The following is a 16541-nucleotide window of genomic DNA, read 5'->3' as shown; positions in this document are numbered from 1 at the left end:
TATTTAAGATTACAGAAAGAGGTCAAAAATCATTCTTCTCATCATGGTTTCTCAAAAAAATCTTCATGCAAAGAATCATCTCAAAACGAAGGCGAAACTGGTTCATCTGGTCAAAGTAAAAGTATATTGAATAACAATTTCATTAGTTCTAGTTATATAAGATATAAAATCCATGCTATCCTTCAAGTATCCTTCAAATTTTATTTTTTGTTTACTAGCGCATTTTAGTGAAATCCAGCGTAGATCTGATTTCTTGTGGGACTGTCTTTTCATTCGGACATTAGCCATCATCACGTACCTGTGAATTCTTACATTTAAGAGGACCTTTTTGGATTCCTTCGATTTGTTGAAAAATGTCTGGGCAAGAACTCTCTCATCCTCTCATCAAGGACGGTTGGTTCCGTGAAATCAACCATATGTGGCCTGGTCAAGCTATGACCTTGCAAGTTAAGAAGGTTCTTTATGCTGGCAAGTCCAAGTACCAAGATGTTTTGGTTTTTGAGAGTGAAACCTATGGTCGCGTTTTGGTTTTAGATGGTGCTATTCAATGCACGGAGCGTGATGAGTTTTCTTACCAAGAAATGATTGCTCATTTAGCTCTCAATTCCCATCCCAGTCCTAAGAAGGTTCTTGTTATTGGCGGTGGTGATGGCGGTGTACTTCGTGAAGTCGTTAAGCATGATTGTATAGAAGAGGCCGTTTTGTGTGACATTGATGAGGATGTCCTTAAGGTTTCTAGGGAGCATCTCCCCGAGATGGCTGAAGGTCTCAATCATCCTAAGGTAAAGGTTCACATTGGTGATGGGTTCCAATTTTTAAAGGATTACAAAAATACTTTTGATGTTATCATTACCGATTCTTCTGATCCTGATGGTCCTGCAGAAGCTCTTTTCCAAAAGCCCTATTTTGAACTTCTTTCTGATGCTCTCCGTGATGGTGGTGTTATCACTACTCAGGCTGAATGTATCTGGCTCCACCTTGGCGTTATTGGTGATGTCTTGAAGGCCGTTAAGTCTGCTTTCCCCAATGTCCGTTATGCCTACACAACCATTCCTACTTACCCCTCTGGTCAAATTGGTTTCGTTGTTGCTTCCAAGAATCCAGTTATTGACTTGAGTAGACCTGTTCGCAACTGGACTCCTGAGCAAGAAATGAAGCTTTGCAGATACTACAACAGCAAGCTCCATTCCGCTGCCTTCGTTCTTCCCAACTTTGCTCGTGAGGTCGTTGAAAAGTCTCTTTCCGCCTAATTTTTTCATCTGTACGAGTTTTGCAAAATAATGTTTAGTTTATTCCTTACTCATGTTTTATAGCTGAAAAAAAAAAATATTATCTTCAAGTACATTTTCAGGTATTCGATTTACGTAGATATTATTGTGAAACTGTCAACGAAATATTTGTCCACGCTAATTAATATATTTAAATATCTGAAGACCTAGAAACCATTTTATCTATACTACCTCTCATCTACATTTTAAGCGCATTCTTGACGACTTTTTCAAGTTCTTCATAATCATCCGTAGGAACACGTGTTATGGCCCGACCAAAGTAGTCCTCAATTGTCTTCATTTCTCGCCAGCTCTTTTCATCATGAACGAAATTGATACTGACACCCACGCGGCCAAATCGACCAGTACGACCGATACGGTGAAGGTAAGTCTGGGGATCTGGCTTGCCTGCAGAATCTAAAGGCATATCGTAGTTGACAACCATGTTGACTTGAAGAACGTCAATACCACGGGCAATAACGTTCGTAGTAATCAACACCTTAGAAGTACCAGCGCGGAAGGAATCCATAATATGATCACGTTGAGTACCATCCAAGTTACCAGTTAAGCAAGAAACGGTATGTCCATCTTGGACCATACGACGAGCAATCTCCTCAGCAGTATCTTTCTTTCGACAAAAGATAATAGACTGACCAATGGTCAAAAGACCATATAACTCTACGAGCACCTCATACTTGTGCTGTTCACTCTGGCAATCCATATACAACTGCCGAATTCCATCGACACTAAGTTCTTCAGTTTTAAGACGAATTTCGTCTGCGTTCGGAGCAAAGTGTTTGGCAAATTCTCCAACCTGCTCCGAAAAGGTAGCACTAAATAAGACTACCTGAGTATTTTTGGGTAATAAACGCTTAACACGCATTGACTGGTCAGCCAGACCTTGTTGATCTAACATGTTATCGGCTTCATCCAATACGAAAGCGCGAATGTGTTTAAGATCCAATTGTCTTCTCTTAGCAAGATCCATGACTGTACCAGGGGTACCAATAACAATTTGAGCGTTTAGAACCTGACCTTTGGGAACAGCATCTTTAATAGCAAAGGCAGTTTGAACTCCAGTATACTTCCCCATTTCTTCTACGACATCCATGATTTGACGAGCAAGCTCTCGAGAAGGAGCCAAACAGATGGCCTGAGGTTTGGCGACTGTGGTATCGACACGTGAAAGCATTGTTAAAGCAAATGCAGCAGTCTTACCAGTACCGGATTGGGATTGACCGATCATGTTACGAGGAGGATCGGCAAGCAGGAGGGGCAGTGCTTTTTCTTGGATTTTCGATGGTTTCTGAAATTTCATAGAATAGACACCTTTTAATAATTCTGGCTTCAAATTCAACTCTTCAAAACTCTTGACAGAATAAAGAGGAGAATTTGGGTCAGCTTGCAAATCAGCAAGCTTAACGCGTACTTCATTCTTGTTTTGGATCAAATTCGATTCTTCCTCTGCCTTAACTTTTTCGTTTTCTTCTTCATTTTTAGTAGCATTCTCCTTTTCGTCCTTAGTTTCGGGCTTGGCTTGTCCTTCGGGCTCCTCGCCTACCTTGGGACCAAGACGACTGCTCAAATCGCCAGTGGCCTCTTCTTTTGGCGCATTTTCTGAAGTTTGGAGTTTATTGATATTTTCGCTAATACGTTCGACTTCTTCATCGGAATCGATGCTTGCCCAATCAGTCTTTTTTTCTTGTCCCACTGTCGACGACATCGTGGTTACTGCGTTTAGTTTTTTATGTAAAACAAAAAATAAAATAAAAAGAAAACAATAAATTTGTATCTACCAACCAATTCAACCCTTGTATTTCTTGTTTGTTGTAGTTGGCTGTAGTCAAGTTGAGTTATACGTCGTACACATTCCAATTATTTCAATCTACACACATACCCTTCGTATACTAGTATTTAATTCAGGTTTACTTTTATTTTTAATTATATTTTTCAGTATTCACGATCTTCGATTATCCCCTTACGTTCTTTTTCGATTATTTAAACCTTTATTCGTTGAAGGATCAATTATTTTGAAATGGAACTCAATTCTTATAAACTTAGCTCTGAGTTGCACGTACGTTAGCTCAAACAATATTTCTTTGATCTATTTTGGAGTCTCTTACTAATTTGAGAACTTAGGATGACTTTAAGATTGTTGACAGCTGGGTAAGAGGAAGCAAGCTGGGTTGGACGTGGTCATAAGCTAATCTTAATACCAGGTGCATAACGGATCTAAATGGATAGAAGATATTCAACAATATTACAAAGAAAGGAGCTCTATTGGTACGCTTGTCATTGAAACTATATTTCCTTGCTAGCAAATAATGTGTGAACTAACGCTTTTCGTTGATAGAGAGAGAATATTCTCAGAAGCTTTCAAGTCTTTCAAGGAAATTTGTTGAAAAAAAGAATAAAAAGTCATCACTTCTTTCCGTTGGCGAGAATCCTACGAAATCTGCTGGTTCTTTAGAATGGTAATACTAGATAAAATCGAAGAAAGATACTTTTTTCCCATTATATTTCTCATATTAACATTTGATACAGTGCTTCTCTGACAACATGGTCGAAAATATTGGACGAACTTGAGCAATCCTCGAAGATTCATCAGAAACTGGCGGATGACTTTGTGTTGGAAACCAATGAACAAGCTAAGCGATTGGAAACAAACGTTGAAAATTTAACGAAGTCTTATGATCATCTTTATGAAAAGTTTTTGGAGCAAAAAGAATCCTTGTTGACCATGGTTAAAAGAGCGAAATCAAGTTACCATGAAGCGTGCGAGAGTCTGGAATCAGCAAGACAGAAACGAGACAAGCATAATGACGAAAAAACAGGGAAACTTTTTAGAAATTCGCAAAGCGATATGTTAGATAAGAAGAATATGTATATTCTTCGTATCCTTGTCTACAACGAGCATATGCAGCGCTATTATCAAGAAACGTTACCAAATCTTTTAGACCATATGCAAAGATTGAACGAGTACAGAGTGAAAAATTTAAATGATACTTGGAAATCCGGAATCACGTGTGAAAAAAATTGTTATAAATCTTTAAGTGAAGAAGCAGATGCACTCATTTCGGAAATTGACAAAAATGAACCTTCTTTGGATTCGGTAATGTTTGGTCAGCACAATGTTAAGGCTTGGAATGAACCTTCGCCTTTAGCATTTGAGCCTAGCCCAATTTGGCATGACACCGATTCATTAGTCGTAGACGGCACGAGTAGGAATTTTCTTCGAAACACCTTGGTGAACTCCAAATCTGAAATACAAAAGGCAGAAGAAGAGTTGCAAAGCTTATCCAAACAATTGGAAGGGTCGCGAATCGATGATACTACGGCGCTTGAGCAGTCGTATGAATCGAAAATAGCTGCTGTCGAATTGGAGAGCAAGGAGGTATTAATAAAAAACAGAGTTCATGATCTCAATGTTCGTGTCGGCAAAATAACTGAGAAAGCCGGAAATATTGAGGAAGGAATGAACTTTCACACATTCAAAGTTGCTAGTTTCAAAATCCCTGTTAAGTGTTCCTATTGCCATTCTAAGGTTTGGGGCCGCGGTTTGTCATGTGAGGGTATGGTTTATGAGAATTTAGATAGAAAGATTTTTATTAACATGAAATTAGACTGCGGATACAAATGTCATCCACGTTGCCAATTGTACGTCCCAGCCAACTGTGGCCAAAGTCCTATTGAAGATGATCATGATGAAGCGATGTCAAGTACGGGGGATTTTGGCAGTAATCAACGAGAAGGATCATTGCTCTCATCCAATCTCTACGATACGTATGAAGACGATTATACGAACAGTGTTGGATCTCGCAACGAATATGCACCATCTTTACAACAGACGCCTTTTAATGACTCTGAAACAATTCATACTCAGCGTGCCGAAGAAGAAGAAAAACAAGTTACTGGTACATTACTTTACGATTTCACTGGAACCCAAGAAGGTGTCTTGAGCGCTTCCCAAGGTCAAACATTCACTCTTTTAGAGCCAGACAGTAAGTTGAAATGGGGAATGATGAGACACAGTATAAACTAATGCAATATTATAGATGGAAGTGGTTGGATTTCTGCGAGAATTGGTGGTTTAGACGGTTTACTCCCGAGTACGTACGTGGAACTTGAAAATAATGCAGCTGGATCAACAAACGGTACCGTTGAAACGGCGAATGAACAGTACGTAAAAGCTGCTTTTGACTACGAAGCGCAAAGTGAACTGGAAATTACTATTCGTGAGGGAGATGTAATCCGTGTCACTCAGCGCGATGCAGGAAATGGATGGTCTGAAGGCACCTTACATGGTATTACTGGACAATTCCCAGCAAAGTAAGTTTGTTTGAAAGATAGAGACGTTTGAAAAGGTTGCTAATGATTTAGTTACGTTGAGGATATCTAAATGGCTTGTTTCACATTATGAAATGACAGATAAGATACATAACATTCATTATAATCTATATATATATATATATATATATATATATATATATACATAAGGAAGCATTCCTTTTTAGTTTACAATACAAATACGAAACGAACGATTTACCATAATTTACGTGCATTTACAGTAGGAATCGGAAAAAGAAAGATATTCATTCATAACAACATATATTTTTTTTTAAACAAAAAAAAAAGGAGGAAGAAAACAAGGATCCAAAGACCTAAACAAGTTTTCCATTACCGACTTTTTTGTAAAGTAGGAATAAAATAAAAAGCAAGAATGTTAAAAATAAAAGGTAAAGAAAAAAGGCAACTGAATGGGGAAAAAACATAAAAAATTGTGAAACAAAAACCCAAAGCAAACCTAAGAAAGGGGGATCACCTAATACCTAAACATTCATTTCATAACACTATAAATAGGGGGAATTTCATAATCTAAGAGTTGGTAATGGCCTTTGTTAGTTCATAAGTCTTAGTTCCATCCTCGAAGTCAGACAAGATACGGCTACGAGGAAGCTTGCCCTCGGCAACACCAATGAAGGCTTCGAATTCAGAGTAGTATGGATCATCGTCGGGGAAGTTGACGATACGTTCGGTATCAGAATCAGGAGAACGGATGTACAATCTAGGAGTACCATAAAGGTCGACAATACGGACATAGTGACCGTCAGCTTGAAGTTCCAAGCAAGTGTCGTATTGAGTACCTTGGAGAATGATACTGTGGGCTAAGATACCGACGGCACCAGACTTGTATTTCCAGGAAGCAGCGGTAAAGCGGGGAACACGCTCTTGTTCGGGAATAGCCTCTTCATCGATGGGAAGGGCAGAAAGCTTACCGACGGGGTCGCTGGAAAGGACACGGTTGACTTTGACGGTGGAGATATCGACATCACCACCGAAATAGCGAGACAAGTCGCAAAAGTGGGTACCTTGTTCAACGACAGGGCCACCGGACTTGGAGACGTACCACCAAAAGGCCTTGGAGTTGTGAATGTAGGAAGAGTTGTAGCGGGCGATGGTGCAAACGATATTTAGGTTATTGTCTTGGATATACTTTTTAGCAGCCTCGACAACCTTCAAGTAGCGGAACATGTAACCGATGGAGATGATGGCTTGGTGTTGTTCGAGTTGACGAACGACATCAAAGGTGTCCTCGACAGCGGCGGCAGAGATGGGCTTTTCGATGAAGATGGCAGCCTTGGGAAATTGACGGACGATTTGCAATTCCATGTCGGCACCGATTTTGTTGGAGCCATGGAAGTCGGGGGGAATACCGATGACGAAGGCATTGGGTTCTTCTTCGGGGTGTCTAGAAAGATAGTCCAAGTATTCAGTCATGGAGGTGAACATTCTTGTTTCGTCGTAAGCGTAAGCAACCTTGGAATCACGCTTAGCATCCAAAATACGGTTGGTTTCGCTAGGAATGGGATTGATTAAAGCGGAGACACGAAGACGTTGACCCAAGTTTTGCTCAATACGTTGGGCATTGTTCCAAGGGCCTTCGGGGGAACCAAAGTTGATACCACCAGCACCAACAATGGCGACCTTGAAGATGGCATCGGAAGCGCCGTTTCCAAAGACCTGTTGGGCGTTTTGGTTGGCGGGGACGTTAATTGTAGTAACCATAATGACTTTTAAAAAATAACAAAGGTTGTTGACGTTGTTGACGAAAGTATGAGATCAAAAAAAATATCCAAAGGAAAAGCAAAAGCAATAGAGATGAAACAAGCGAATGTTTCAAATCAAAAAATGAAAAATGAAAAAGTAAACAACAAACAAGAAAAACTAAAAATCAACCAAAACGAAGCTAGAACAATTCGTGAAGGAAATGGGACCCCTTTGTGTAATAAGACTTTATTTTTTTTTCTTAAAATTCAAAGAGAAGTAGAAGAAAAAAAAAATAAAAATAAAAGAGACAAACAACAAAGGTTTAAAACAATACAAGTTCCTTCAAATGTTCGAGTATAACCTTTTTACGGTTTTTTTTTTTGGTATAGCCTTGGTAGTATTAGTTGTAATAACAGTGGTAGCAAATGTATACAAGGGCATTTGCTGCTATAAATAAATGTGTTTTCAGCAATGACTTCACCGGGAAGGGTGTGTCATGTTACGTGTTATCAGAAAACAACAAGTAGCAAAGAAAAACAACGAAATCGGTGAAGGATGCAAGAAGAAGATGTTCTAAAACGATCGTTTCATTATGGAAACGAGATGGTTTTTTTTTTTTTTTTTCTTTTTTTCTTTTCGCCACGCAAGGTTTTCTTTCTTGGGCTTACTTCGTAGGGTGGTGTCTCATACATACATGAATGGATGGTAACATTGACATGGGCATAGCAGTAGCTCTAGCCATAGCAGTAGCCATAGGATAAAACAAGAAATCACAGAGGAGGATAGGGAGAAGCAGAGAATTGCAAATGGTAAAACGTATTGTGGAATTCGTTGAAGGACACTATTTCATAGATCGATTTTGTGAATCGAGAAGTGTGGTTTAGTGTATTCCAACGTGAAATAAAACGTAAACTGTGCAATGCAATGCAATGCAATGCGATACGATACAATACAATACAATACACAACTAATGCAGTATTTCTCTATATACAAAGTGGGAATCTATGAAAGGCATAGTGTTGAAAGAGAAACAACGATTCCATCATGGTTGTTGTTGTTGTTTTTTTTTTTTTTCACCTCTGTGCTACTATTTTAAAAAAGAAAATTTATTTTCACCGCCCTCTCACCCTTTGCTTTCCCATCGCATCACATCGCATAACATAACATAGCTTCATTCTATTTCATGCCTTGTACTAACTATGTATGTGCCCAAAGACTACGACGAGCGCGAGTGTGCGAGTGTGTGTCCAACGTGGATCGGATCGCCTATCGCGATGATCAGATAATTATTCATTGGCAAATGACGCATTATATTCGCTTCGTTGATTTGCTGAATCTCTCTGTACAAAGGATCTGCAAGGATCTACTGAAAATCAACACAAAAAAGAAAACAAAGCTGTCGAAAGAATGGAATCAAAAAAGAAAAGAAAACAAAGAAAAAAAAAAAAAAAAACACAGACACAGACATACACAAAACAAAAGATCTTTTGTTATTCGTTGCATTCTCATACTTTTTCTTTTTTCTCAATTTTCCACATTTTTCTGTCTGACTCATTTCATCTCGTAATTCTGACTGACTCTGAAAAGCCTTTCAAATTCCATGCTTTCAGCTGACTAAGAATCATCTTTTTCTCTTTTTTATAAATCACTCTTTTTTTCTCTTTTTCTCTCTTTCCTCCAACTCCATCCATTTCTTCTTATATTTTTTTTTTTTCTTCTTCGTTTTCTCTCTCTCTCTCTTGCCAACACATTATCCTACGTTCCACTTCGTTTCCCATTTTAACGTTACCGATCCACTTCCCTATCCGAAATCTTATGATCAGCTTATATCCGATTTTGCTTTAAAATTTATCTGATCACTCGACTCTTCTTCTACCATCAACTTTTGCTATTTCTTTTCCCATTTTTGACAGGTTTTCCTGTAAATTTTGCTTAAAAATAGCACAATTTTGTTTAAAAAACAATTGAAAAGCTTTCTTTTTCATTTTTGGAATCCTTCCCCTTAACTTTCTATTCCATTGATAGTAAGTGTGTGTCTTTTTTCTTTCCCAGCAAAACAATTCTTACCCTTTTGTTTCATTTTTTTACTCTTTCTCTTTCTCTCTCTCTCTCTCTCTCTCTCTCTCTCTCTCTCTCTCTCTCTCTCTCTCTCTCTCTCTGAGTGAGTATTTGTCTTTTTGTTGTTGTTGTTGTTGTTGTTCTCTGGTTTTATTTCTTTTTTTTTTTTTTTTATAAAAATGGCTCCTTCTGTGATTTCTCCCAAACATCAACATCTCTCTCCCAATCCCCCTTCTTCTTCTTCTTCTTCCACTACTACCGCCATCAACCTTCCTCATTCCTCTTCCTCTGCAGCTGAACTCGGTTGCGTAAACTGCCGTTGTTCTTCCAATAAGGATGCAAACGAAAGCGCCCATTTAGACGATCCCTCTCAAGACCTTGCCGACTCCATATCCAATCTTGTTTTAAATCCCCAGTTTAACTCTCTCAACCTTGATCTTCATCTTTTGCACGACAACATCACCATCGATCGTATTCCCAAACTTCCTGCTCGTAATGTCTCCTTCGCTCCCTTAACTCCCGAGGCCAAAGCCGCCGATTCCTTCCATTCAAGTCCTCTTATTTCTGAGAAAATGCCTCCTTCTTTTGTCCAACCTCATCCCCCTTTCCACGTCTTTCCTTCTCCCGTCATCAACATCCGCGAACTCACAAAACCCAATGCATACAAGCGCGTTTTCCATTTCGAAATCGACGTTTCCCACTACCCACTTCCTGAAGGCGAAGAATGGATGGTCGGCGGTTCCTTTGGTCTCATGGCTCCCAACGATGATGCCGTCGTTAACCATTTGCTTCACCTTTTGCAAATCCCCGATGATGTCGCCGATGCCCCCATCCTTTTAAAGACAAACGGCGGACGCTGGCCCACCATATGGGCCGAAGACGTTCCTCGAGAACTTCCCACTACTCGTCGCGAATTACTCAAATGGTCTTCCGATTTCATGTCCGCTCCCCCTAAAAAGCAATTAATTCGTTTGTTAGCTGAATATGCCCAAAACCCCACCGAAAAGAAAATCCTCTTGTTTCTCGTTAGCCGCCTCGGTCAACGTGCTTTTTGTGATTTGAGAGTTAATAACAACGTTACTCTCCTTACTCTTTTAGAAGCCTTCCCTAGCATCAGGCTTCCTTTGGATCACTTGCTAAGTGTTTTGCCCCAATTAATGCCAAGATGGTATTCTTTGTCCAACGATCCCGCTCAGCATAATGGAGTTTTGGAGTTCGCTGTTGCTCTCGTGGAAATTGAAAAGGTCGGTGGCGGTGTCCATTACGGAATCGGTTCTGGCTTCTTGTATCAGTTAGCAAAGCAATGGATGGACGGTAAAAGAGATTTGGTTCTGCCCATGTTTCGTGGTTTGCATAGAAACGCTTTTGTTACTCACTTTACTTCTGATGGCCCCATGTGTCTCATTGGCACTGGTGTCGGCATTGCTCCTTTCCGTGGTTTCGTTCAACGTCGTCTCATGAATGCTTCCTGTGCCGGAAAAGTTTGGATCTTCCATGGCTGCCGTGACTCCGAATTAGATGAATTGTATCATGGCGAATGGGAAAATCCATCTGACAACTCGCGTTCAAACTCCCCTCGTCCTCAGGATAAGCAAAACAATACCGAGGTAGATACCTTGGAATTCCATAACGATGCAAGAGAAGGTCCCCATCACATGGTCGTCGAATCTCGTTCACGCAGAAAGGTATACGTACAAGACGAATTGCGAATGAAAGGTGATATTGTTTGGAATGTCTTGAATCATCCAAACGGTAAAATTTATCTTTGTGGTGGTAAACAGGGCTTATTGCGCGGTGTTGATGAAGCATTAAAGGACATTTGCATGAAATATGGAAATTTGTCTCAAAATGAAGCTGCGAACCAATTGGCAGCTTGGCAGAATCCTCTTTCCTTGAAATACATTAAGGAAATCTGGTAATGTATCTTTATAGAATAATTGTTCATTGTTTTCCACCTGTATTATGATGAGTCTTATACGTCTATTTCAGGTTAATTGTTTTTATTCCCCTTTCTTTTCACTCCAGCGACAAACTTTTTGTTTTAAAACTTATGATGCTTATTTTCTTTTTTTTTTGTTCTCTGAGCCTTTTGTATACTTGGGTTTGGGTTTATATTTTATACGCTCCTTGATTTCATTACTTTGATCAGCATAAATAACGAATGCTTGTTTCTTTACAAACATATGTCTCTACTAGTTTTTCTCGTAAGTAGTACAGTAAGCATGCTTTTTCTGATAACATGTTCATCCTTTCCAAGCAAAAATTTTTTGTTTGTAAAATCAGAACCAAATCAATTTCATTGTTCAACTACGCAATGAAGACAATCAATGCAACTTTTTGCCTATGCCGCAGAATAAAAAATGAAATTCAAAAGGATTTACGCGTAGCAGTCTTGATCTATGTAACTCACTTAGCTCACTGAAGGTTTTAATAAATTTGTAAATAAAACTCGTTTGGGTCACTTAAGAGCAAACTGCTACATCCTACTAGTCAAAGTTTATTTACGCGCTCTTCAAAGGTATACTAATATTTTTTCTAAACTAGAATTCGTAAATAGATGATTTTTTTTAAAATAGATTCAAGCCTTGTCTAGCAACTAAAATTCTCTTCAGTGATACTTTCCATGTTTTGTTTACTTGTCATCTATCGAATTTTTCAATACCTTTTCATTGTTATATATATAATATTAAGAGACAGCCCATATTAGCAGCAGAAATGTTAACTTCAAATGAGTTGAACTGCAATTGTGTGCTCGCTAAGATTCGCTAACTCATGAGTGTTGCGAGGATAATGCAACAATACGAAAGCAAAATATTAATCACTTACGAAACTTCATGAAAATATTTCTTTCTGTGCATAAAAAAACTGGATCTCTTTTTATATGAGAATTACAACAAATTAAGCAATTTACGAAGTGGTTGAGTCGACTGTACGTTTAATTGAGCAATTGCAGGCAAAGACATTTGTTTCATATCGGATGTGAGTCCTTATACAAAGGTCCTTGATGTTCTTTTCCTTTTTCGTGGATATCTATGAAACATATGCGATCGGAAAGCCAACAACCTGGTGCAAACTGTCAGGAATCGAGTTCCAGAATGGATAAAGTACCCGGCATTGTTAAAAACTACGACGAAAAAGTTGACCAATTGAAAGAGAAATTGGACAATAAACGTGCAGCATATCGAAAAACTGAACGATTGCTTAATAATTTTAGTACGAGATTTAAGCATGAGCCGATAGAGCGAAGAGCGAGTCTAAAGGATAACCTCGAATCTGATTTAGAATCCTGTAGAAGATCAATCAGAGAAATTAAGCTATCTATCGGAAATTTTCGAACGGATGCTCAAAACGAAGCTGCGGAGTCTGGTATAACTGGTTGGAATCCATCGCTCCCGGAAGTCCAAAATACAGAAACGAATGCAAAAATACAATCAAGCACCTCTTTACAAACGGATGTTGCAGATTCAGGGAAAGAAGGATTAAATATTTCATCTAGGTTAGATCCTATAGTCACCCAGTTCGTTGCTATCAACAAGGCTGAAGATGAGGATCACAAACCTTTGTCCGTTTTTCCATCTATTACTAACGAAACTCAACCTTTTCCGTCCAAAGAAGCAGCTAGTTCTATTCTCCAAGATTGGACGACAATAGTACGAGATGCTTGCTCAAGACTTTCCAATACCGAAATAATCCATAACGCCAACAACATTTGTCAGTATCTGCATGAGCACCCCGAAAAAGACTGCCTTCCAAGAGCTTATTACATGCTTCCTACCCTTCAGATCATGCTTACACTTAACATACCAGACGTTTCTGCTTGTGTGTATCGCATCATAAGGAATTTATTTACAGATCCTTCAGCATTCGTCATATTCCAATCACTAAATTTGACTTGGTTGCTTTCAAAATCTATCATATCAGCAGGACCCACTTATGAGGCGGAAAAGGCTCAGGCATTTCGATTAATTCGTACGCTCTATGCCTTTTCGTGTACTGAAGAACATGAGCGTATGCTTTTAGGAATTACTCATACGTTAATAGCTATATGTGAACATTCATCAGATGCGAATAGAGGTATCGCAAGTGAGACGTTGATTGAATTAATGATTTTAAAACCTCAAATATTGTTACGAGCTAATGGGTTGAGAGTGTTGATTTCTTCTCTTGTTGATGGTTCCGTTTCAGAGGACTTAGCAGCGACTTCAGCGTTGGCCCTCATTTATCTGCTAGACAATCCCGAAACTTGTCGTTATCTGAGCTTACCTTATGATATCGGAATATTATTATCACCATTCACTTCACCCAGCCTATACGATTTATACAGTCCTTCCGGCGGTCAGCCAGAACAGACCTCTAGAGCTATTAGATCAAGTGCGAAAATTATTTCTGTCCTTTTAAATTCTTGGCCTGGACTTCTGGCTTTCTCCACCGAGGATTTCCAAGCGCTTCGATCCCTTGTAGATTCCCTTCGGGTTCCGACATTCACCGCCCGCAATGATATAATAGACTTATTTTTGCTAATTTTTAAAGTCGATCGTTCGACTGTTCATGAAACGTGTATAATCGCAGGAAAGAAGCATTTTCCCGCAAAAGGTCAGAATATTATTGAAGAAATTGAAGCCAGTACCCTCAACTTATGCGACGGCTCTTACAGAAAATTTCTAGCTCTAAACCACCATTTCACGGCTCTCTTATTATTCATCTTTCTGGAATTGGGTTTAGTAGAATCAATTGTATGTGTGATTCGTGCTAATGATGATCAAACCCTTTGCAAAAAGGCAACATATCTACTTGGTGAAGTATTACGTCTTTCTGATCAGTTACTTCCTATACAGCTAGGTGCTAAGATTCAGTCGCTTCCCTCCTTATTCAACATGGCTTCTAAATTTACCGCTGAGGATAGGTTTGTTGCTACTTCAGTCCTTCAATCAATCGAAAGCTTGAATCGTGCCAAATGCCAGTCGGAAATAGTTCATCGTTCATTTAATGCCCATGAGGTAGGCCTGTCTGGGAATACTTATAGAGGTCAACGGCAGGTTGAGCATGTTAAATTGAAGATGGGATTGCAGATTGATGATTCGCATTTTAGGAACATGCTGGCGGAGACGAATGTCCTTACTACAAAAAATTACCAAAAATGGAGATGGGACACGCTAGCACAAATTATGGAGGGGCCTCTTCTGAGCCATAAGAGAATAGATGAGACTCTTCGTACAACAAAATTCATTAAAAGACTATTGTCTTTTTATAAGCCTTTTTCAGACCGCTTTTCATCCATAAAAAATACTACGGCTAATCATAAGTATATAAACGTCGGGTGTTTGGTGTTCAAGACGCTTTTGGCAAACCCCGAAGGGGTCAAATATTTATCAGAAAGTAAACTTATAAAACAAATTGCTGAAGCTTTATCACAACTAGACGAAAATTCTGGCCAAGTCGCGAATCCAATTTTTTCTAAGCAACGCTTACAAACAACTCTTGTGCATGGTTATTTTTCAATGCTTAAAGTTCTTTCAAGTCAAAAAGAAGGGCATGCTATTTTGGAACGTTGGAGGATATTTACAACTTTATATCATCTTGCTGAAATTCGAAACAGAGATGATTTATTAATTTGTTTTTTAACGAATGTCGATTATCGATTGGAGGGCCACAGCAGAATTATATTCTCAAAAGCGTTAAGCACGGCGCAACAAAGCGTTCGATTACGAGCAACACGACATCTGTTGACGTTAATTAATTCAGAATCAGGAAACGACAACTTGAATCATTGGGCTATCTCGCTGCTGATATTTCAATTGTATGACCCCTCTTTAGAAGTTTGTCAAATTGCTGTGAAAGCGTTAGATGATGTATGTGCTAAAAATGAAAGCTTGCTTGCTCAAGTAGTTCAGTTACAACCATCTTTGGCTCATTTAGGTGACATAGGCTCACCTTTGTTATTGAGATTTTTGGCTACCACTATCGGCTTTCATTACCTTTCCGAAATTAGTTTTATTGAGCACGAATTAGATAATTGGTACCACCATCGAAACGAAGTCTATGTTGATTTAATAGAACAAAATGGATTTTTGACATTTATTTCTAGCATGGATATTGCTAACGCAGAATTTACAACAAATGGAGATGATATTCTTCCATTACATTTCTATGGAGAATTAGTGAAATCGCCAGAAGGTTGCTCGGTTTTAGAAAGCAGCGGACACTTTGCTTCCTTCATGGACATTTTAAAACAGTATGACGGAAGTACAGATTTGTTACGCATTCGTCGTCTGAAAAGTGCATTATGGGCAATTGGAAATATAGGAAAAGCCGAGACAGGTGCTTATTTCCTTGAAGAGCATGATTCAGTACCTCTTATTGTTAAATTCGCCGAAGAGTCCTCTATTCCTACTGTGCGTGGAACAGCATTCTTTGTTTTGGGTTTAATTTCGAGGACGGGTCGCGGTGTACAAATTCTTTCGAACTTGCATTGGTATAGTTTAATGTCGTTAATGGGGACATCCCAGGGTGTTTGTATCCCAGTGCACGCATGTCAAGTCTTGTCGGTTCCAGGAAAGGGTGCTGATCACCTAAATGATAGAACTTTTACATACCCTCCATCATCACTAGATGAAACCCTAACAAACACTGAAAAGGAAGTGATCAAATGTATTTCTAATTTGTCAAATCATGTTTTGGCAAATGAGGCAGCTCGTCAGTTGACGAAAATCCGATCTAAAAGCCCGCGACTTTTCTTGTCCAAGCGCCTTGCCAAGTTTTGTTTCAGTATTCTAGAGCAGTACCATTTTCGTGTTCAGATATTGCAATTTATTTATGAATTGTTTCCCCATTCCGCTCTTTTGGCGTTTGTTGAGACGAATGAATTACCGCCGAGAAGCTCGGGGTCTAATTCCTCTGCTGTATCTTGAAATTTTTTTGGGATATTCGAGTTCTTAATTTTGTTTTCTTGTACTTGTATAATTTCACTTGACATTTCATTGTCGTTTTAGTTATTTGTCATATATCATTCTTTATAGTTAGTCTTTTATGAATATGTTAATCGTTTTTTCACCTTGGCTTGTAAGTTGCATAAGAGTAACCACAATTCTAATATGTATTACGAAGCTCTTCTCATAAATAAGAAATTAAAGAATGATTATTAATGAAGCTCTAAAGATATAATATACA

General features: G+C 38.8%; 6 protein-coding genes across 6 annotated transcripts; 4 read left to right on the top strand and 2 right to left on the bottom strand.

The window, feature by feature from the left end:
- Positions 1–291: 291 nt before the first annotated feature.
- Positions 292–1354, top strand: SOCG_04689 (spermidine synthase). The gene has a single exon (XM_013165281.1). The coding sequence runs from the start codon at positions 354–356 to the stop codon at positions 1248–1250; it is 897 nt and encodes a 298-aa protein (XP_013020735.1). The 5' UTR covers positions 292–353; the 3' UTR covers positions 1251–1354.
- On the bottom strand, positions 1333–3268 carry SOCG_04690 (ATP-dependent RNA helicase Dbp5). Its single transcript, XM_013165282.1, has one exon. The coding sequence runs from the start codon at positions 2989–2991 to the stop codon at positions 1468–1470; it is 1524 nt and encodes a 507-aa protein (XP_013020736.1). The 5' UTR covers positions 2992–3268; the 3' UTR covers positions 1333–1467.
- A 35-nt stretch (positions 3269–3303) lies between these two features.
- On the top strand, positions 3304–5667 carry SOCG_04691 (diacylglycerol binding protein Bzz1; the record flags this gene model as incomplete). Its single annotated transcript, XM_013165283.1, has 8 exons — positions 3304–3342; positions 3408–3434; positions 3488–3551; positions 3622–3742; positions 3813–4840; positions 4892–5269; positions 5324–5597; positions 5649–5667. The coding sequence occupies 8 exons, from the start codon at positions 3304–3306 to the stop codon at positions 5665–5667; spliced, it is 1950 nt and encodes a 649-aa protein (XP_013020737.1).
- Positions 5668–5842: 175 nt separating this feature from the next.
- On the bottom strand, positions 5843–7712 carry SOCG_04692 (NAD binding dehydrogenase). Its single transcript, XM_013165284.1, has one exon. The coding sequence runs from the start codon at positions 7332–7334 to the stop codon at positions 6144–6146; it is 1191 nt and encodes a 396-aa protein (XP_013020738.1). The 5' UTR covers positions 7335–7712; the 3' UTR covers positions 5843–6143.
- Positions 7713–9358: 1646 nt separating this feature from the next.
- Positions 9359–11533, top strand: SOCG_04693 (FAD binding protein). Its single transcript, XM_013165285.1, has one exon. It carries the CDS (start codon positions 9554–9556, stop codon positions 11291–11293), a length of 1740 nt encoding a protein of 579 aa, XP_013020739.1. The 5' UTR covers positions 9359–9553; the 3' UTR covers positions 11294–11533.
- A 558-nt stretch (positions 11534–12091) lies between these two features.
- SOCG_04694 (rictor) lies at positions 12092–16430 on the top strand. Its single transcript, XM_013165286.1, has one exon. The coding sequence runs from the start codon at positions 12407–12409 to the stop codon at positions 16280–16282; it is 3876 nt and encodes a 1291-aa protein (XP_013020740.1). The 5' UTR covers positions 12092–12406; the 3' UTR covers positions 16283–16430.
- Positions 16431–16541: the final 111 nt, after the last annotated feature.

Source organism: Schizosaccharomyces octosporus (genome assembly GCF_000150505.1).
Source record: "Schizosaccharomyces octosporus yFS286 unplaced genomic scaffold supercont6.3, whole genome shotgun sequence".
In the NCBI taxonomy this organism is placed as follows: domain Eukaryota; kingdom Fungi; phylum Ascomycota; class Schizosaccharomycetes; order Schizosaccharomycetales; family Schizosaccharomycetaceae; genus Schizosaccharomyces; species Schizosaccharomyces octosporus.
This window is presented reverse-complemented; position numbering and strand designations above follow the sequence as displayed.